The sequence below is a fragment of the Ambystoma mexicanum genome, chromosome 7p, assembly GCF_040938575.1.
Source record: "Ambystoma mexicanum isolate Mex_15411 chromosome 7p, UKY_AmexF1_1, whole genome shotgun sequence".
In the NCBI taxonomy this organism is placed as follows: Eukaryota; Metazoa; Chordata; class Amphibia; order Caudata; family Ambystomatidae; genus Ambystoma; species Ambystoma mexicanum.
The window spans coordinates 755,574,849-755,597,806 of NC_090939.1; the positions used below are offsets into that span (position 1 = coordinate 755,574,849).

Genomic DNA, 22,958 nt, shown 5'->3' on the forward strand with positions numbered 1-22,958 from the left:
ACATGCATAATACCAAAGTTCGGTTTCTAAGCGCAGATCTGGGATTCAAACCTCTGTTGCTCTGTGTGGTCTTGCTTCAAAGACCAGCACTTTGCCCCTGTGCCATACTAAACAACTCAAATTAATGGGAAACACGGGTTGTTGTAGCTCTTAGATAGATACTTTCCAAGTTTATGTAACATAATTTTAAACACGCATTAATTGCATGTTGCAAACCTTTTTGTTATAAATGGCTTCCATCAGCTGCAATATGACAAGCAACAAGAAAATATGTAAAAGGAAACCATGCTGCCAAAACATTTGTAGGCAGGACAGGTGGAGTTAATTATCCTCGTGCTACACATCGGAATGCACTGGGAAACACATTGAGCAATTAAAAGATTTTAGCGGTGAACCGTTACATTTTTATTTAAGCCTGCCCAAATAAATGTAGCATTATCTAGTTTGCACTAGTCACCCCCTGCACCTCCTTGCTACTTTCCACCAAAAACGAAGATTTCCAAGCCAAAAAGTTGGGGTCAAAGGAAAGCAAAAGGAAGTTTGGAAGGAAGCTTTTTAAGCATTGCAGGAACAAGGCTGAGAGGTAGGAGCGCACAATTCTGAGACGGGAGGAAACAGAATGCTACAAACGCTGGGGAGCTATTTTCCAGATTAGACATGTCCAACTCAGACTGCCAAGACAAGGGGCAAGAATCATCCCGAGGACAGTCGAGTTGGTGATGATTTTTGGCATGCCTGCAGCTACGAGGAGGCCGCCTCCTTGCAGTGCCCATCAACTGAATGATGGTAGGATACAGATTTCCCTTGTGTGGGTAGAAGCGCTTAACACATTGCTTCACTCGGGCTGTGTAAATGGTCATCGGGGCTTTCTTTTCAACTGTTCAGTTTCTAGCAAGAAAGAAAGGAGGCGACGGGTTACGCCCCTGCTTATCCATTCATGTAGGTGCACTGCACGGACGTAGGTCTTGTGCTAAATATGCATCAGCACGTACCAGATTTAGGCGATGGGGGGGAATTCTGACCCAGCAAATTCTACTTGCTATGCAGCTCACTTGCAAGCTCCTGCATGCTTGTGGTCTTGTGCAGAAGAGAAGTGAGCAAGCAGTTTGGGCTGGACTGCCCCTTTTGGGGTGGAACCAAGCCCGATTTGCATATGGTCTTTACCCTTTTGCAATGGCTTGGCTGGCAAAGAACGATGGCCTGGAGGGTTGCCCAGAGCAATGCCAGACGTTAAGATTAATTCTAAACCTTCCAGCCATCACCCATTAGATTTTGCTCTCATTGGGAAAGAGGACATACACACATCACCCTACCCTACCCCCCCCCCCCCCCCCCCAGGTGTTCCTAAAACTGGTACACGTTCTATGCTGGTTTTGTTTGATGGATACCTCCTCGTTGTCACAGTCACAGGGTTCTGATGCCTGGGTCTGTAGCAGGAAACAATTTGGATGGAAGAGCTTATTTGAGATTGTCAGGCCTTTGAAAAGAGAGCTGGAGAAAGATCAGGGAATTGACAAGTGTCAACAAAGACAAACATATCCACACCTAAATCAGCCTTTGATACATGCTTAACACCATATACAGACACGAGCATCAGAAACTCCATTGGGAAGAGGATGGGAGAGAAGAGGGTTGTGGGGGGGGGGGGGAAGAGAGAGAGAGAGAGAGAGAGAGAGAGAGAGAGAGAGAGAGAGAGAGAGAGAGAGAGAGAGAGAGAGAGAGAGAGAGAGAGAGAGAGAGAGAGAGAGAGAGCACAGGCTACCTCCAACAGCTCCTCAGTTGCTGGTGTATCACCAGATATTTGGTGTTTCCAGCAGATTTAGAGTATTAGTATACAGAGTGGTTAGAGAGATGGGTGGCATTGCAGAGGGAGACAATGTACACTGGTATCCTTGGAGTGCACCGTTTTGTGCCCCTTTATGCTGCTTTCGCGCCACTATTAGTTTTGGCTCTCGACTGGGGCTTTAGTGTCAAACAGATTGAGCCCAGCGACAGTGCAGTGACACCACACTCTTCTACCATGTCCATGCTTCTTCAACCATAGAGGCCACCTCTCCAATCTCGCTGCCTTGGACATGGGAGAATGTCTTCCCATCTAAAGGAATTTCCTTTAGAAAAGTCAAACTATTGGACATTTTCTTTTGCTTCTAGTGAAAAGGAGTTACAAGATGAGTTCTGAAAGATCTGACCAACTCTATATAAAGCCATGGATTACCAGGCACTAAAAAAGTGCAGAATGCATCTGGTATTATGGGAGATTTGTGCAATTTCAAGGTCTTCCCGTTTCATGAACTATACTTCTCGATGTAAACTGACTATTCAAAAGAACGTGCATTACAAACATAGGATTTCAGAGGTAAACAAAACTGCTTTCATTGAGGAAATCAGTCTCTAGGCACAGCTCACTGTACTGGGTGTCACCTCAGTCAGCGCCGGTCACAGGATCCACTCTTCCTCCCTCCGGGGACAGATATTCTAGCCCCTCAGGCCCCCACAACCCAATTTAGTACAAAGTGTCCTGAAGTGTGTTTGGTTAAAGGGGTAGTTCACTCAAAAAATGTATTCTTTAAAAAGATTGCCCACATTAGAAAATATATATTAAATTGCTATGGAAAGTTTTTGGCAAATGAGCATCAAAGGCCAGATTTTCTTTGACTAGGAGGCATCCATTTTCTTAACTGAGGCAGTTGAATGTGCTTCACTTGAGCTCTGCTCCCGTGGCAGCAATAAGCAAAACCCCCCTACTGGGAGCTTTTGCTTATTGCTGCCGGGGAGCAGGGCCTTTTTCAGCAGCGTGTCTGGGTGCCCTGCTGAGCCTGCCTACCTAGGAGGCATCTGCCTGAGAGCCGAGTTGGGTCGGGACCCTGTGGCAGGTAAGAGCAGCGCAGGTCCTGGAAAGACTTTACTGAGCCCCCTGCTTCAGCGGGGGAAGCTGGGGGCACAGTGATCTAATCTCCATGTTTTTTTTATTGTATTTACAGGCCCCGTTTGACCTGTCGTCACTCGCGCATTTGTAGGTTCCATTTGCTTAGCGTGTTTTCGTTCTTGAGGCCAGAAAGATGCACCATGGGAATCAATGGGCCATGACTATCACTGGGGTAGGGGCCATCACTGATAAAAGCAGGCTTCCTAAATGCTGGGCACAGTATTCTTTTCCAAATGTGCATATTAAGAAAAAGAAAAAAAGGAGATGATGAAAAAGGCTCTATTCTCCAGCAGCAGTAAACAAAAGTTCCCAGTAAGGGGCTTTTGCTTAATTAGTGACTTGAGAGCAGAGTTAATGGAAAATCAGGAGGCTGCTTCATTGCACAAAACGGATGCCTCCTAGTGCAACCTTTAAGGCTTATTTCCCGAAGATTTTACATAGGAACTTTTTGTAAAAATATTTTGGATATATATTTTTCATTTTGGCCAATCTTTTTAAACCCTAACAGTTTTGAGTGAACTACCCCTTTAATCACAGATGGGATGTGTATGCTGGTGAGGCTCTCCATTACTGAGCCCAGTGACAGAGCCAGGGCGGCCACCCCTATGGGCTCCCCATGGTGCCCAGTGCACCCCCAGCCTCCCACTGGTGCCCCATTATCCACCCCTACCAACAAAAGCTGCCCCTGCTACGGACTGAACCCGGGGAATGGACAGCTCTTTCAGGATTGCCCCACCACACTTAGAATTGGATGGAAGGTCCTGAAAGTACAGCTCATGAGCGATGTCCCGGGTGCCAGCGATCCTTGCCAGGGAGAGCAGCACAACCAGCTAGCAGTGTAGACGAAGTTCTGACCACCGGCGGACTGGGACGCCACTCACCGAAGGAAGGCTTCCTATGAAAGATGAGCGGTGGCAACCCCCTGTATCCAATCCAGGACAGCGACAAACCCATCAATATATTTCTGCAGGAGGAAAACCTATGTGCAAAACATCCACTCACCACTCTACATGCACCCATCCAACCGATATGATGTGCATCTCCGGAACAGATATGATGTGCATCTCCGGTCAATGGTCAAAAAGAGCTATAAAGCAGTATATTGCAAATGAGAGGGGCCTTTCTTCATCCATATGCGCCCTTCTAGAGATTGCTTGGTACATATGTCAGCAAGAAACATGAGGAGCAGTGGGAAAGGGTTAAAAAAAATCTCTGGAATAAACCAGGCAAGCAAGATTAACTGTTTTGGCCAGCATGCTATAGGAAACGGAGGCGAACCCACCACAGAATACAGCTGTGGAAACGGGAGCAATCGTCACTAGACATAGGATGGGATAACAATACACGAAAAAGAGCTATAACTGCATTGACCTACTCTGTGGGGGTAGAAGAGTACAGTTGCCAATGGCGGTACTTGTAGGGTGACCAAACGTCCTGGTTTTGCCCAAGTGTCCCAGAATTTGGTGGTCTGTCCCCCTTTCTCAAGATTATGTTTCCATTGGAAACTGCAGTGGGCCCGGTTTTTGGTAGCAGGTCCATAGCTGGCAGGCAGGAATTCAGTCTCTCACAGAAGAAATACTGCATTTTACGACTTAAGATGGTGCTTGTTTGTGATACATTATATGTGTTTATTTGAACAGTAACACTTAAACCCCCTTCTCCTCCAACCGCTACTGAAGTGTAGTGCCTTGACAGCCACTTTCAAAGGTTAGTCCTACTTTTATGTTAGTTGCCATGTCCCAGTTTTTTACTTTTTAAATGTGGTCACCCTAGGTACTTGAGCCTAGAATGACTTGGCTGTGAAGGACGATGTAGGCAGATTCACAGTTGCCCAAAAGATTGTACTTTTTTGGTACGTGTCCTTTGGTCACGATGCTCTACATTTCAGCAAGAATCTCTATTTTGAATGGGAAAGTGAGACAAGAGGGCTGTGGGGATTTGGTCAATGTTGGGGACCATATACCTTTGTGTGTACACATGTTCAGGGACTTACGCACGGAGGTGGGCTTACTTTCATTGCGCCTTTGATCCGACCTGGTGTTTGCATGGGACTTGCATATATAATAGCGAGCAAGTGCAAACCATACAAGATAAAACTAGGTACAATGGTAGCTGCAAGAATGAGAGCTGGAATTCGAGGGGTTGAAATTCTGCAAGTAAGCAAAACAGGGTATTTGCTGAAATAAACAGTGGGAATCTAGATTTAGCGTTTATCCAAGAATCGCACCTTACACTGAAAGATCAACAGGTTGAGGCGTAAGGAATTTCCAGCCCAGATACACGCTAGCATCGATTCCATTGGGCTCGGGGGTGGCCATTTTACTGCACTGGAAGTTCCCAATTACAACTGAGGGGTCAGTGGCGGATGTGGGCAGGAAATACTGCATTTTCATAGGCAAGTCATGAGAATGCACCCTACCCAATGCTTAAATCTATTGGCCCAATAAAGGGCAAGATATTGTTTTACTTGAATTACTGAAAGTTTGTGGGAAGAGGGTTACTGAATGTGTTCTGGATTTGAATCAAGTGATGAATTCTGAGAGAGAGAGTTGCCATTTGGAGGAACAGGGGCAATGTAACGCAGGCTGAAGAGTAGACTGGCAGATTTAGGATGGTAGTCGCTTGGCTGCATGAGTGATCGATACAAAGGTTATGGGAATGATGGACCGGTAGTCAGCATACGGCAAAGGTTTCCTTGTGGTGTGTCGACAGCTCTAAAATGGCCAGGATGAGCAAATGAGAGACGGGGAGTGTGGATGCAGGTAGATAAGGTTGGTAAGTTATTGGGGGCATTTAGGCGGCCACCCCCAAAGCGTGGCAGAGTTACGGGATGGTCCTAGACGGGGAGGAGTTTGGCGGTGCGGTTTCAGCAATGGGTGGTTTCCCAATGGCTGCACCCAAGCCAAATTCGGACGACAGGCACAGAGACACTTATGGACAGTTGAGACTCCTTGTCAACGAGATTCTGTGGTCCCGGGAAATCACTGCTCGGAGGTGACAAGTGTCTCCTTGGACAATAAGAACTATTGCAAGCCCGAGTAAAACCCTAAAGGGCCCCTTTGAAGTCTAAGAAGATTGCTTCACTTAGGGCTGGGACCGCCCCCAAGTTGTGTAGGACTCCAATAAATGTGATCTTGCGTTTCCAAATTCTCTACACATTGTCTGTGTGATTATTACGAATGTAACCATTGCATCTATGTCTTGGACCCTGGGGGAAAGAGGGGCATAGTATGGGGTGGCAGTGCTAAGAGTTTTACCCATTACTCGTGCCTGTATACCTGCAGAGCAGTAGCCCTTTAGTCACAGAGCTGGCACAAGTGCTGTTGGCTTGAGGGGGTGTGCGAGGAGTGCAGTGCTACTTCTAGCATTAGGTAAAGCACTTTAACAAGAACAACATTTCTTTATGCTTCGTTGCGCTCCTCCCCCCTCCCCCCGACTACTCCCTTAACCCGTTAATGTCCACCCTCATTCCGTCCCCTGCACGAAGGGAAGAGGGCAGGAGCCCCTTCCTCATCACAGAGGCCACGATCGCAGCTGCTGGCTGTGCGGCATCATTCGAGGCACACTGCAAGGCCTGCCTGTCCTTGTCTCTTCGCCCTGCCTGACCCCCGCATGCCGGGCGCTTCACGGCGCGAAAACGAGGCTAGGCCTCGCATTTGAATAGAATTTCCCGCCGGCAGGCGGATCCGACGGCGACGCACACGAAGGCCACACAAAGGCCTGTTCCTGCGCCTGTTCGGAGCATTCTGAGCCTGGCCCAGAGACGCTGCCCCTCACTAGACCCTTCTTGAACAACTTCTGAACCCTCTGACTACAACCATATAACTGTCTAGGGCATCCATTAAATCCTGCATTTACCAACGAGGCGCCAGCGATGATCCGTCACAACCATGCACCTGTATATCCAGTCTCCTAAGGAGCCTGGGGCCCAGTACTCTGCCCTCCACGCAGCCCCAGGTAAGCTCACCTTCCAAAGTGCTGTACACAAAACTAACGCACAAAGCTGCAGACCATAACAATAAACAGTGCATAGACCACTAAACCTACGCTGTTCTATATTGATCTCGGCCACTCTATTGTCTCTCCTGTTTATCCGCGCACTTAGCCTGCTTAGTAAATACTTGTACCAACTCTGTATTACCCATTTACACCACCATGCTATTGCTGATACAATGTTCCACCCAGCTGCACACTAGCCCTTTGCATTACTAGCGCACTGAGATTAGGTTTACCCAGATTGTACTTGTATTTTTTGCCACCTGCTATCTACACCATCCTTCTCTAGCCAGATATCCTAGCGAAGCAAGGGAAGTTAATGGCACCAGTTAACCATACTAACTACCATGTGCTGAAACCTAACCTTGACCCTCACAACGAGTCGCTTTCAGACCTTATTGTAATTGTGTTGTGCCTTATGGTCGCTTACAGACCTTATTGCAATTGTGTGGTGCCTTATGGTCGCTTACAGACCTTTATTGTGATTGTGTTGTGCCTTATGGTCGCTTACAGACCTTATTGCAATTCTGTGGTGCCTTATGGTCGCTTACAGACCTTATTGCAATTGTGTTGTGCCTTATAGTCGCTTTCTGACCCTATTGTAATTGTGCCTTATGGTACATTGTGCCTCACTATTGTCAACAATGCATTGCACCCCGACCACTTACCCACAATGCCCATTACCAGACACCATCTCATAAGCCGGGTTTTCTGCCACGGCCACATTCTGCCCTTCATTTACTGTACACCACCCTGCACACCATCTTGGCCTTAACCACCGCGCAACCTGGTCCCCACTATGGCTATTCAACATAATCTGGCGACCACCACTTCCACCACCCTTCTGCGCTCACCCTTATCCTACCTCAATGATCCAGCCCTGTGGCTACGACACTTCGCCTCCAAACCCATCCCTATCCAACCGTGCCATACACCCATCAGAAATGCGAGGCTTGGCTCTCGCCTACACTACTCCTCAAGAACACATTCTACACCACGGCACTGCATCACTTCATTCCTGTCTGATACCAATAAGCCTACACCCACAGCAGACGAACCCTCATCGCCAGGACCATCTAGCTGTTTAAGCCCAAGGCTACGTAGCAAACCATGCGTCACCTCAGTTCGTAACCTAAGACTAGCAACCAGATGTCACCACTGGTCCTATCACGTGAACACAGACAATAGGGACAATCCGGTCAATTCCATCAAGAATAATACCTCTACCCTAGCAGCCCCTTCAACGGCAGAGGCCCCCCCCAGCCAACACCCCTAATACCCAAGCTAAACTCAAAGGTGCGCTCAAAGGTGCGCTCATCAACGCCCGCTCACGCGCTAGACATCGCAGACTTCATTGTGACCAAAAACCTTGATTTTCTGGCTATCACAGAAACCTGGTTACACGCGGCTTCAGGTCCTGCCTTGACCCTTGCCATCCCCGACAACTACTCCATCATTAGGTGCGACAGGGACACTAACCAAACAAAGGGGGGGAGGATTAGCATTCATATTCAAGAACTCTCTTAATCTGAGAGCTGTGAACACCCACCAGTTGCCCTCCGCCGAACTACTCTCAATTAAACTCCCAATCTCACCCAACCATACCGCTTCAGTGCACCTCATCTACCGGCCACCTGGTCCCATTTCCACATTCGTAGAGGACATCTCTGCCATTTTAGCAGCTAGCATCAAGCCTAAGTCCCAAATCATCATACTTGGTGACCTCAATTTGGGCTACCTGGATCCAAACGATTCCAAAGCCTGCGACCTACCAAGTGTCCTCTCTGACTTTGGCCTCACCCAACATGTCAATGAACCGACTCATATCAAGGGACGCACACTAGACTGGGTTTCAGATTTGAATTGCGCATTAAACATAATCTCAGTGTCACCATGTGCATGGTCCGACCATCATAAAATAACATTCTCTATCAACTCCTCCTGCCAACCCATAGACAAACATTGCACCGCACCACCTACCCTCACTCGCAACAAGAAGGACATCACTATTGAGAAATTACTCCCACTCATCCTCCCCTTATTGAACTCGGTCTCCTCCACCTGCACCGACCCCACTGTCCTTGTGGACACTTACAACCGAGCGATGTTAAAAGCACTTGATTCGATTGCCCCTATCAAACAACGCAAAGAAAAACTGCGCAACCACCTTAACTCATGGTTCACACCACACCTTCGAGAACTGCGCAAAGATAAACGTAAAGCGGAGTCTCTCTGGAGATATTCCCCCTCACCAGTAAACAAAATTAACCTCCTATCCATCACCCACTCGTACAAGGTAGCCATACTAGCGGCTAAAAAAGAACTGTACAACAACAGGATCATACAAGCACAATCCAACACTAAAGAACTCTTTAAAATTCTCAAGGAATTAGAGTCCCCAGTTGCTCCTCTCGACAAGTGTACCCCCAACGTTGAATGGTGCGCTAACATACAAAAAGCACTACTAAACAAAATCACTACACTCCAAGCTAAAATCAATGCCAAAAAAACCCACCTCCTTGACTCAACAGGTAATCCCCAATCCTATAATATCCCACCGCCTAAACACTCCTTCCAACTTTTCAGCTTCTCCCCCCTCACCATTAAGGAAGTGGAAAATATCATTATGAAGTTAAAACCATCCAATTGCCAAGGTGACGCCTGCCCAGCTCCTATCGTAAAGGAAGCAGCACACGACCTTGCCCCTTTCATCACCGCCGTCATCAACTCCTCCTTCAAATCTGGCATAGTACCCAACAACCTCAAGGATGCTTGGGTAATCCCCTTGATCAAAAAACCTAACCTAGACCCTAGCAATCCCTCTAACTATAGGCCCATCACCACGGTACCCTACCTCCTCAAAATCTTGGACCGCGCTACGTATCTACAAATTCAAGATTACCTTGATACCAACAACCTACTAGGCCTCAGACAATCGGGCTTCCGCCCGAGACACGGCACTGAGACAGCTCTGATAGATCTAAAAACCCAAATTGAGGACATGAAAGACAAGGGTAAACAAGCGCTCCTACTCCTACTGGATCTCTCTGCGGCCTTCGACTTGGTTGATCACCAAATCCTTTGCCAGCACCTCAAAATTGCCGCCCACTTCTCTGATGCAGCCACCCCCTGGATCAGCTCATTCCTTGCAAACAGGTCCATGAGGGTCTTCTCACCACTCGCCGCCGCAGACCCAGCTCACGTCCCCTGTGGAGTCCCTCAAGGCTCATGCGTATCACCCTCGCTCTATAACGTATTTACGAAACCACTCTTCGATATTCTTGACTATCTGGGTGTCACCTACACAAATTATGCGGACGACACCCAGATACTCATCCCTATCACTGGGGATTATGTAACGGACACCAAAGCGCTTAATGCCGTCTACACTGCCAACCAAGCATGGATGGCCCACCACGGGCTTTGCCTAAACGACGAGAAAACGGAGCTACTCATCCTAGGATCTCAGCCCAAACTCTCAAAACTCGACCGTAAATATGAGGCCTTCAACATTGATGGCAACATTATCAAGGTTACTAATGTCACCAAAACCCTTGGTATTTACCTAGATTCCACCCTATCACTCAACAGACAAACCAACTCAGTAGTCTCAGCATCCGCGTACACGTGTAAACTGATCACAGCTTGCGTCCCTTCTTAACAACGAACAACTGCCTTATTCTCGCCAGAACCCTCATCTTATCAAAAATTGACTACTGCAACGCCCTTTACCTTGGTACGAGCCAAAGAAACATTGATAAACTACAGGTAACACAGAATAACGCTATCAGGGCGGCCCTAAACATACCCAGGCGCGCCAACATCTCTTCCACCAGACGCAACATACATTGGCTCCCCATTGCACGGCGTATCGCCCTCAAAACACTTGTTCTTAGTCACAAAGCACAGTATAACGCTGCACCGGCATACCTATCAGCGCGCTTCAGCCAAAACACAGCCTCCAGACCGTTAAGATCTGCACAAGCGCACACACTTATCATCCCCAGTTTCAAACTTCAAACTGCCAGAGGCTCGAGCTTCCCAGTCCTTGTGGCGAAACTCTGGAATTCCCTACCCAATGAACTTAGGAATGTCCCTTCCCTCCAATCCTTCAAAAGGAAAACAAAACACTGGCTCCATGAGCAAGACGCTATGGCGGCCAATCCTATGTAACACTGGCTGCATGCTGCACCTTCAGGCTACCTTGTATATAATGCATCTGCATACTATCCTTGTAAATGTTGTACATAATTTATATATGTTTATGTATACATAAGTGTAACCTCTAACTACCTGTTGTAACACTTTCTTGTAACCACCTTTCTAAACATGCGCCCTGATGCCCGTGGGCAGGCTGCGCAATACAAATAAATAAAATACAAATACAAAATACAAATACTAGCGAGTTAACTTGTGGCCTCAACTTGTTACGTGTGATTAGAATAGAGTGAGCGGGTATACAAGTACATATGTTTGTGTTGTTGCCAACAACTAAACTATTGGGTGGCCCAATATCGGTTGCATGGGCCAGCGCCAGCCCCTGGGGCTTGGGAGAGCTTACACCCTCCCACTTTCTGGAGACAGCATTCCACCATGATGCTCAGGCTTTGGCTCCCATGAAAAGGAGCCGGTCAAATTTCTCACCTGGGAGAGTAAAGCATTCACATTTGAGTAGTCATTAAAGTGGCAGCAGCAAACGCACAGAGGATAACAACCGGCCTAGGCCGATGTCAGTAGTTCCCACCTCCCCCCGCCCCCATGATGCCATGATGGGTTAATGACCCCACTCACGATACGATTTCAAAGAGGTTACCCAGCCCCCTCCCGCCCCTCCAAAAATAACATTGAGGCTGGATCATCCCCCAGTGTTTGCCAATGTGTGCATGGAGGAGTATGCTGTGGGTTTGCGTCAGAGAAGGGGTTCGGGGACAGCCCTTTGCTGCATCTCACAACAACCCATGAACTTTGTAAAGAGGAGATCCCAAATCCACCAGGGAACTGCCCCCCTGCACGTTCCCGCTTACCACACGCGAGGGTGTGTGACAGGTGGGCTAGCAAGGCAGGGTGGTGGGGGAGCACAGCAGAGAGAATAGTGGGCCGGCTAGCATGGGAGGGGTCCCCAGGACGTCACAATGAGGGGCGTAGGAAGACTTCCAGGAATGCAGGGCACGTCAGTGGGGTTGGGATAGACACGAGCAGCTAGGCCTCAGATTGCCATGGGTGCGTCAGTGTCACTAGGTTTCAGGTGCCTGTCGTAGCACAGTGCATGCATCCGTTCTCGGCTTTTGTGATATACACAAGCGAGTGCACCGGCTTGCACGAAGCCTGAAGGGCCCAGGGCTTTCTACAGATGCCAAGGGATCTGTGCGGGCCGCCTTTCCCGCTCATTCCCTCTTGGGGATTGCAAGGAAGGGTTCGTTTTATTATTAGCATCATTATCTGGCGGGGTCTTCAGACCTCTCGCGACCATGAATCATGCAATGGTCTTTGCTGAACTCTGCGCGTCATCAACATTTGCCAGCAACTCCCTTTAAGGCGGGCATGGAATCTTCAAGATTCGGAACATTTATGCAGATGTGTAAGAAGGCAACATTTTAAGTCATTTACAAAAACGGTTCAACGAATATTCGCCCAACCTGCTAATAGTACGTGAATGCCCAGGTACCGTTGGTCCATTTTAACGCGATGAAGTGCGCACCTAGAAGAGCAGAGCAGATGCATTTGATTTGGTTAAAATAAACTAGCAAGCAACCAGCGCTGAGCAAAACCAAATGGAAGGGACAGAAACTGCAACTACAATGTGAGGGCGTGGTGGGAAGGCGGCGAAGGCCTCTATGCATTGTTGTCGTCGTCGGCACTGAAACTGGAGCCCCTCGGGTAGCAGAGTCGCCTATTGGGGGGAGGGGCCAGAGTCTATATCTCCTGCGATCACTGCAGAGCTCTCGAGTTGCCCAGTGTCAGGCACGTGTGTGGGGCACGCTAAACCTCCACTGCCGCTTTGATTACAGGGCCACATTAGAGCGTGAGCACCTGTAACACGTCGGGATGTCCAAGCAGGGTGTAGTCTTGACGCCAGTGGAGGCAATAATGAGATTGGAGTCAAAACCTCAGCTTGGTCCCTCTCTTGGATACAGGGTAGAATTGGCTAATCGCTTACATTTTCCCTACCGCTCTGTCCCTGAATGATAAAATTATGATCACGGCTATGCAGAAACAATTCAGAGCACTCCATCAATCACACCTGCAAGTCACCATATCACACACTAGAACATGCCCCATTCAATTCAGGAGATGCTAATACAGGTCTGTGTTTTTGTCCCTTTGCATGCTAGACCTTGCACCCGTAGATTGGCCCATAATAAAACCAGGACTACCTATCCCAGAATGCAAAGATTAGCATCTCGTGAAGGAAAGGCAGCATTTGGATCTGAATGCATGCAAGGTACCAGCCACACCCATTCAGTTGCACACCTGAGCGATTGCTGCCAATTATACCTTCATACAAGACTAGAGCGCTGAAAAGTCCCGCCAATAACAGCTTCACGCTATACAAGACAGAGTACATACTGAAACACTGGCCATTTCCGTATCTCCTTGTACTGGGGCCGAATGGTTGCAGGAATGCATCTTTGCTTGAGAAGTCTCCCGCTAGCGCTATATTTCTGGCTGCCCTGCTTCTCTCAGGTCACAAGTGGTTCTGCTGCATTCTTCTGCCCAAAGCCGCTTCAATCACCAAGAATTTCCCCAATGGAAACAGGAAGACATGATCTGACAGGCCAGGCCGCGCGCCGGGTTTTTTTTCTCTCCAGAGGGCTACAGATCGGCGTGTGCAACGCACACACAAACAGCTCGTTTTTTTTTTTTTTAAACGCATGCCTGGAAATCAATTGAACTAGGCAGCTTCCAGGTCCGAGCAGCCCAACTATGGAATTCACTACCACACCCTCTACGCGAGGAGCAGCCTTTTCGGAAATTTAGATCCAACTATATCGATCTGCTGAAGGCTGCCAATGCTCACTAGCTCTTACTAAACTCATGATACCTCCTACTGTATATACACATTTACTCAACGGCACATTTGTACATCTCCCCTTTCTGGCTAGTGATTTGACGCCCTGCTAGTTCCTGTATATAGTCCGTTTCTGTTTCGATTGTAACCTGTAGCTGACCTCTATGTCCTGTATATATTTTGCGTGTATCCGTAACTAACTATTGACTGCTTGTATTTATTTTGCTGTGTATATAATCTGTAACATCAAGCCTCCTCGCACTCTGTACTGCTGGGGTTTGGTGCGCATTATAAGTGAATAAAACAAACTCGGCGACATAGCTCAGTGGGTTCATGCGCCTTCTTAGAATTCTAATCGACCAACAGAGGCGTGAGCGCCACAACCACTATCGAATAATGCGGGGAGAAGTTGAACCATTGCGTTATGTGATGTAGCACCAGATATGTTCTGCTTTACAAAGACGAGGAATTGTGGCAATTACGTAAACACGTGTCATTGGTGCTTGTAGTCCTAGAGCTGACGTGTGAAATGCAAGCGGTTTGGGAGTGTGTCAAAGCCCAGGGTTCAAGGGGGGGGGGGAAGCACAGGAAAGGCGAGGTTCCTCTTCCTAGGTACAATGTGCTGGAGGAGGTCGCCACCGGTCCCCGCCAGTGACTGGTGCGGCCGGGAGCCCATCTGTTTCCTGTCACTCAGCAACGGCACTCGCGTGCACTGCACACGCAGCTCCCATGAACACGATCAGCACCGCTGTACTAGCGGGGGCACCGCACAAGGGAGGCGACAAAAACACACCGGCACACCGTGCAGTTTCAGCCAAGGTCTCGGTTTGTCCCAGGTGGGGAGCTACTAGCTCACACCCAGTCCCGTTCCAGGCATTTACAGCACACTTCACCTGACTCGCGATAACGGGCCTTATTACTGAAATAACCGCCCTCTCCGCCCAAAGGAATATTTAAAGTCTGAATGGTCATGCAGGGGGGAAGGTGTAATATTGCTCTACACGCCGCTCCGCAGCGAACGCACAAAGCACTCAGCTGCTAACATTCCGACCTCGACCGTTCACTTTAGCCATTAGAAATGCACGCTTACAGGTACCGTGGGGTAGATAAAAGGAGGACCGGCTGAGTCGCAGCGGACACGGAGCCTGCAGCAGGCCACCCTGCGCTACTGATGCCCGCCTGGCGCGCACTCACCTCAGCCTCTCCTCAGAAAATCCGTTTAGACCCAGGCTGTCGGGCCGGTCCCGTCTCCTCCTGTACAGCCCCGACTGCGATAGCTCCTTCAGCTGCAGCTTGTTCATATCTCCTCGGAACGGAGTGTGTTTTTTTCCCCCCTCCGAAGTTTTGTCGAGCGCTCGGATTGCCAAAGTGCCTGGAGAGGGTATGGGCGCGCGCACACCTGCAGCAGGCGCGGTCTCTGGGTGTACGGGAGAAGCCGCGGCCTGGCTTCCTGTTCCTCGCAGGTACACACCCTCTCTCCCTCTGTGTGAAGGGCACCGCCGTGCGCTCCCCTTATCGCAGGGCCTCGCACCTCGGGCGCTCCGGCGACAGCCAAACAAAAGCCCAGGGACCGGGCGCAGAGGCCTTTGTCCCGCCCCAGGTCCGGGGCATGGGGAGTGCGACCGTGCACAAGTCAGTCACCCACTTCTTGGAAAAGAAGAACCGGTCACGGGACGCCTCAGTGGCTGGACGCGTGCACTTAATATTCTCTAATAAGTACAACAATATACGCCTTCCTAAAATGGTATCGGTGCGAGAAATCAGTGCCAACAAAACACGGATAAAACAAGGCACACACCTATCCCACTGGGCCCTCCGGGGCTAAAGAGTGCAGACACGCAGCGCAACCGAGCCCCCTCTCCCCTGCACCCATTTATCCAGAAGCCGTGCATCAAAGGCCTACATTGACCTCATCGCCTCTTCCTATTGTGCGGGGACGGCTTTTCCTGGAGGGGTGTCTGCAAAATGTAAATTGAAAAAGGGGGGCTTCCTGCAACACAGGAAAAAGAAGTTTGCCGGGCAACCGACACGTTTTATTTTATCTGTTTTTTTTTTTAATGGCAAACCAATGAAAACGCAGCTGGAAGTTTGACACGCCATGAGCACAAACCGCGAGGAAGTGCCACGTTTAACAATAAGGGGACACTGCCGTAAAGATGCACGCCCTACACTTAAAATGACGCCCTACGGTTGATTCTATGGGATTTTCACGCTGCCAAACAGATAATAACATTAATCTTTGAGTTCTGGTTGGTGCGAGGGATGTGAAGGATTAACGGTTTAATACACTTATTTGCTAAAACATACTCTGTGATAATTTGCCGCCTTTGCCAAATCTGCCCATGTCAGCAGGTACATCTTCATCCAGCCTTGGCGCTTAAGCGAACAGCGCTCTGAGTGCTGGAACTTGAAACCCCATCCTTGTAATGTCAACACCGACGGTATTAAATCAGAGCAAGCAAAGCGCACTTAACCCCAAAATGGTGTAGCCGGGTAAAGGGGATTAGTGACATGACACAGGGGCCAGTTGGCGACTATGTTCTACATGACCCCAAGGCATCCAATGACTGAAGGTGGAAATCCTTAAAAGCCCAAGCCAAAATGTATGGGAATTACCAAAACAAAAGCTAATGGCTTCAGACGACTGCCTGCGAGAGATGCCCACCTGGCAGACAAAGCCGCATTTAAAAGGGCCGCCGGGCTGAGGTTATGACAGTGTTCAGAACCTTTACTGAGGCAAGGCCACTTTTTTTTGCTTTCATTAAAGCAAACGGCTGCAAGACTAAAAGCTTCTGCAGTTGCTTCGACCCTGGGAAGAACTCCTTTGATGAACCCCAGTCGTGGGATGTATGATGTGTGCAGATCACGGGTGCAGGGAATCCTTACCTGCCCCCCACCACCCCAAAAAACGCCCCAATTGCTATAATGGCTTGGGGACTAAAACCCCATTTGTCGCGACCTGTGGGCAATGTGTAGTCGCAGGTTGAAATCCTGTCAAGGTAACGTCAGCCTTTCATCCTCCTGTGGTTTATAAAATGTGTACTACAAAAGCTCATTTCCAGTGGTAGAAGTATACCAAGAAAGTAGTGAAACCTACCTCGGCTGCAATATAGAACCCGCGTTACGAGTTGTAGGCAGGGCAGGTTTACAACCAAGTGGGTGGAATGGGCAAAGAAGACAGTCCACTCGCATTTATTAATTTTTTTTCTTAGTAGGTCAGTCCTTTGCACAATTAACATGCCTACTTGCGGACCTAAACTCCACTCAACCCCCTACCTAATACCCACCCAAACCAATGCCTCCAATAAGGGCCTGAAACTAGGAAAATGTACCCGACATCAATAGTCGGATCCTCCAGAGAGCAATGTTTCCACCGTGGGATATACCATGTGATGCCATCCTTAAGGTAGGCAGGAGCATCCCGCATGGATACATTTTAATATGATGCACACAACTGTAAGCTGAACCCTCAACTCTACTGCTCTCAGAAAGCTGCTGTGCCTTCCAGTAGAGTCAGTAGAGACAGGATTACTCCGTCCATTTGGAAGTCTGTTAATAAGTTTCACTGAAGTGGAGCCCAAGAGTGCATCGCTGTAGTCCAAGCGACTAGTCACTGGGGCTCCTTCTACAACTGCTCACGTGTTCAGTGCCAAAAAAAGTAAGAATGGAACCAGCACATTCTATTCAATGGCCACCGCTTATTTAAATGGCATCCCTTTCCCTTACCAATGGCCGGGATCCACATCAACAATCACTTCAAGCATTTAACCAGAGATAACTTGCACGTTCCCCCCCCCCCCAAAAAAAGTTGTGGGATGCACCGCCCACATCTAGTCCTGGCTAAAATGATACCAGCTCAAGTCCATCCTGGCTGCAATGTCACCCAGGCGTCGTGAATTTACGGTCAAACACATTTCACTTTAGTTCTAACTGCTAAAAGGGTGGCAAAACGGAGGACATATGCTGTAACTTAAATGCATTGTACGTAAATGTGTTTTTAAGATAGATTTATACAAGTCATCTTGGTACAAAATAAAGCAGATATTTTTATGAGAAATTAATAAGTTCCATGGCACTGCTTGAAAAAGAACTAAAGAGGGGAGTGTGACAATAGCCTTGGCGGGTCTCGTTTTGTCTACCTGCTATATGAAATGACATTTGTTAATATTTTCCAGAACACTAAAATGAAAACGCGAGTTTACACACATTGGCACAAGCACAAAATCCACCGACGCATAGGTTGCACCATGAATATAGCCAGCGGTCCTTGGACTTCACAGGAGAATCAGGTTAGCAGATCTCTAATGAGCACACGTGTGCACTCTGAGATGGGGGTTGGGCCACAACAGTCAACCATATTTCCCTTTTTACTTTCACCATGGGGCATTCCTCCAGTGCCAGGACATATTCTCATCTGCCCATCCCTCACCCCACACTCCTTCAATGGGTCCAGCTGATAGTCCAGGATGTTGTGTGCGTGTTGCGCTGTGTGCTGTGGCAGAAACACAGAGCACAATTCAGTCTAGGTGATCAGTGACTAGATCAGGCAGACTCCTCTTCAAAATTACACAGGTCTTCCAAAACTGCACTGTCACCCCCATTCAATGGCAGCTGGTGAATTTTTGAACTGGAGGGGCGTAAACGTCTGTGCCCAATATGCAGGAGCCGAAACCCAAAAAGCAGGGTTCAACGGTTCGCCACCCCCCCCACCCCTGAGAAAATGTTTAAAATATTGGGTTAACATGGTGCATTTAACAGCACGGTCTGTGAAAATTGGTTAAAAAACCAGTTTGCAATCCCGTTTTGTATGGTAGGGCATGAGAAAAATAAATAAAAAAACTGATGCAAGTCACCAACAGCGCACACAACCAACAAACCTCCACAATGCCTACACCATATGCCAGTATATAACATTTTCATGCTGGCTGTGCCCATACATGTCCATGTAGGCTGCATCAATATATCAACAATGGACAGTATACCACCTAATCACACTTCTGTTGGCTTTTACCTTGATGTAAAGAGCAAAACTGGCAACAAATATATGGCCAAACTGGAGCCACCAATGTAAGCCAGTCTAGCCACATAATAACATTCATGTTTGCTTTACCCTTGATCCCAAGTAAAACATGTTATACCACAGTAAGAACATAAACTGACACCAACACCATAGGCCAGGCTAGCCTTGCAAGTACACCAGGCTTGGAAATTGTGGGGAGCGATTTAGCTCCTGCTTCTACCCTAGGAGAGTCTTGTTAGGTTGAAACAAACCGCTACCTTTGGCTCCACGGGGCAATGATTGCCTTTCAAACATGAATATGTTAAATTACCCAAGTGTTTGAGACGGTAAATAAAGAATAATTGGGACATATCTAGTACACATTTAAACATAATGAATCATACATAATGGCCAAAACTTCAAAGCGTGCATCTCAGGTGGAAGTTAGATTTGCAGTGCGCTGTGCAATCGCTCCTGGCCTCAGCAGTAGCTCCTGCTTGCTGGGTGATGCCGGACACCCAAGAGCTACTTTTTAGCGCCTGAATCTTAATGTCAACGGCCGGACACCTATGTTTGCTTTATCCTTAATGCCAAGTAAAAAATGCTATAACACAGTAAGAAAGCATATATAGACTGACCACTCTAATGTGGTGTAAATTAGTAGTGCCAGTCTGCATATATTTACTTAAAGGTGGCATGTCATTTTTTTACTTAAAACCAATGGTAAAGCAAACAAGTGTTATTACATGGCTAGGTTGGCCTCTATTCACTGTGGGCCAGTCAAGCCATGCAATAACACTTCAAATAACACTTATGTTAGCTTTACCCTTGATACACGGTACTGTGCATCAAGTGTAAATCAAAAAAGGATTTCATTGGCACAGCAGCCACGACCCTTAAATTTTGGGGATGGGCTGACAAACACGCACACATACAACACTTTCTCCCATCAGTCAAACAACTCCTTGCATATACACATTCAGAAAAACAAAACACCAAGATACACATTATATTTAAAAAAAAAACGCTACCTTACCTGCATGCACCCTCCACACATTCCACGTCATCTTGGAGGAGAAGAAGGCACTCCCGAGTAGACTCGCTGACTGATGGGCAAGGATGTCTCTCCCGTCAATCAGCGCGTCTATGCTGTTAGCAATAATGAGGGGCGGCTGGGCCAGTCTTCCGCTGCCTCTCATTATTAAGCGCTACTTTGTTTGCGGAGCTCTTTCGGCTCTGAAAAGCAAAAATGCATAGCAGGTGAATGCGTCCCTGCTCAGAGGATGTCAACACAATCCCCCGTGCAAAGAAAGCACAAAGGTGGACTGTGCTGCCTGCCACATGGGAGGGGTGCCACTCATGTGAAGGGACTGGGACCCCCCGCCCATAGTGGTGGGCCACCACTGCCCCCATTGCAGATGAATGGCGAGTGAAAATAATGGGGAGCCCAGAAATTTCCCAGAGACCTTTGCTGCTGTGGATGAATGGACAGGAGGCAAGCAGGGCTCATTCCATCACCTCCACCCCCTCCGTAGACTGAGCAGCTCACCATCCCCAGCATTTGATACATTCAACATAGAGGAAGGGCTGGACAGATCAGGTGGACAACAGGTTTAGTCAAGTCGAGACTAATCGAGACCCCACAGGGTAACCATACTCTGTAAAGACTGCATGAGACATCAAGTTTTCATGAAGACTGAAAACCTAACAGAGTGAACACCACACCATTCCATACATGCCAGAGCATTACGAGGCCGCACCACTGTCAGACGTGTGCTAGGTTGCACAGGAACCCATACAAGAACCATTTGCTGTTCTGCCCATCCCATAGAATGTGCTGGTTCCATTCTTACTTTTTTGGCACAAACAGTGTCATTTATAGATTATTCAACCATTTTTTTTCACACTTCAGGTAACCACATCTGTTTAGGGGTTCCCAGATCTCCCCTCTTCCAGGGCCAAGTTGGAGCTCTTGTGGGTCTACTTCAACAATATGGCCTCAGCTCCTGAACAAATGCTGGTGTGGCACCCAAAGATGTTGCCTTTTCAGCAGGCCTCGGCAATAAATCTGCAAGAGCAGTTTGCGGTGAGGAACATCAGTTTATATGACATGCATTACTTACCGTAAAAGCATTTCTGATGATTGTATCTGCTTAGATTCACATGCTGAGCATATGGTCCGACATCCAGTGGTAACCGCGGAGTATTGCATCTTGTCTTTCGGGGACCGAAAGGGGACGTCGGCATAGGCGTGTCTGAAACACTATTCCTATCGTGACGTGTGTAGTACCCAAAATCCCTCACGCGTCGAGGTCCCTCCAATTGTATTTTTTCTGCCATGAGGGAGCCCAAGGCTATAGTGAGTGAGTACATGAAGAGAGAGAGAGTAGTAAGAAGTCTATGTTCCTTCCACCCCGAGCGGGGAGGCAGGGAGGGCGCATGTGAATCGAAGCAGATACAATCATCAGAAATGCTTTTACGGTAAGTAATGCATGTCTTCTGATGCTTGTTAATCTGCTTAGAATCACATGCTGTGCATAGACTAGCGAGCAGTACCCAGAGTTGGAGATGGGTTGTGAGAAGGAACAGTAGAAAAAAAGATGTCTTAGTACTGCTTGTCCCACCTGAGAATCAGACCTAGAATGAGTGTCTAGGCAATAGTGTTTTGTAAAGGTGTGTACAGAACTCCAGGATGCCGCTTTGCAAATGGACTCTAGGGGAACATTTGCAATGAATGCTATGGATGCCCCAGTGCCTCGAGTAGAATGTGCTCTAAGCTTGAAGAGCAGTTCTCTCCTTGCAAGAGTGTAACATAGTGTGATGCATTTGACAATCCACCTTGATATTGCTGATTTAGAGACAGGGTCCCCTTCTCTACCAGCTACCACTGAAACAAAGAATTGTTTAGTTTTCCTCAGTGGTTTAGTTCTATCCATGTAGAACATGACTGCCCTGCGCACATCTAGTGTGTGAAGGCTTCTTTCGGCCATGTTAGTAGGTCTCTGGAAGAACGTGGGTAGTTCGATTGACTGGTTCACATGGAACTTTGAAATAAATTTCGGCGCAAATCTGGGATGAGTGCGCAGAACTACTTTATCTTTGTGGACTGTAACAAAGGGGTCCAAGACCGAGAGGGCCTGTAGTTCGCTAACTCTTCTGATAGAAGTGATAACTACTAGAAAGGCTGTCTTGTAAGTCAGGTCTTTCAGACTAGCTTTATGCATAGGCTCAAAAGGGGGTCCCATGAGCCTAGTTAAAACCACATTTAGATCCCACCCAGGGGCTGGGTGAGTGATGGGGGGGATAAATTCTTTTAACCCCTTCCATAAAGGCTTTAATCACAGGTATTTTCCACCACAACACCTTTTGCTGTGACGTGGTGTAGGCTGACAACGCCGCTAGGTGAACCTTTAAGGAATTGAAGACCAACCCAGAGTCCAACAGATGAGTTAGATCTAACACAATGTGTGAAGGCGAGCAATTTGTTGGATTGACGCCCTTGGAACTGCACCAAATTACATAACGTTTCCATTTGCTGGCATAGCAATAACGTGTATTAGGCTTTCTTGCTTCCCTCAGTATGTCTATGCATCTTTGAGGGAGTTGCAGATGTCCAAACTCTATGACTTCAGGAGCCAGGCTGCTAAGTTCAGAGTTTGTGGGCATGGGTGCAGAGTCTCCCCCCTGTCCTGAGACAACATGTTGTACGGGCAGGGCAGCTTGACTGGTGGGGAGAGGGACAATTCCATCAGGTGCGCGAACCAGGGTTGGCGGGCCCACATGGGAGCCACCAGAATCATGGTGACTGGTTCCTGGTGCATCTTGTGCACTATCTTGTTCAGAAGGGGAGTCGGGGGGGGGGGGGGGGGAAAGCGTAAACACATTTCCCCGACCAAGTTATCCAGAGACCGTTCCCCTTGGATCGGTTCTGGGGGTACCTGGAGGCAAAATCTGGGCATTGGGCGTTCTCCTGAGTAGCGAATAGGTCGATCTCTGGAAACCCCCATTCTGCGGAGACGTTGGATACA

General features: G+C 48.1%; 1 protein-coding gene across 10 annotated transcripts in view; it reads right to left on the bottom strand.

The window, feature by feature from the left end:
- LOC138526302 (LIM and senescent cell antigen-like-containing domain protein 1) overlaps positions 1 to 22,958 on the bottom strand; it is a 548,584-nt gene that overhangs the window by 245,981 nt on the left and 279,645 nt on the right. The window contains exon 1 of one of the 10 annotated variants that reach the window (XR_011283541.1): positions 15,126 to 15,325. The exons of 8 other annotated variants lie outside the window; for them this stretch is intronic. Coding sequence is in view for 1 of the 2 variants with exons in the window: in XM_069636881.1 (XP_069492982.1) it covers positions 15,126 to 15,232 (107 nt within the window). In the remaining variant the exon portion in view is untranslated. Of the gene's footprint in view, positions 1 to 15,125; positions 15,326 to 22,958 lie in introns of those variants that run through there. One more of the 10 variants, XM_069636881.1, reaches the window with a different exon arrangement.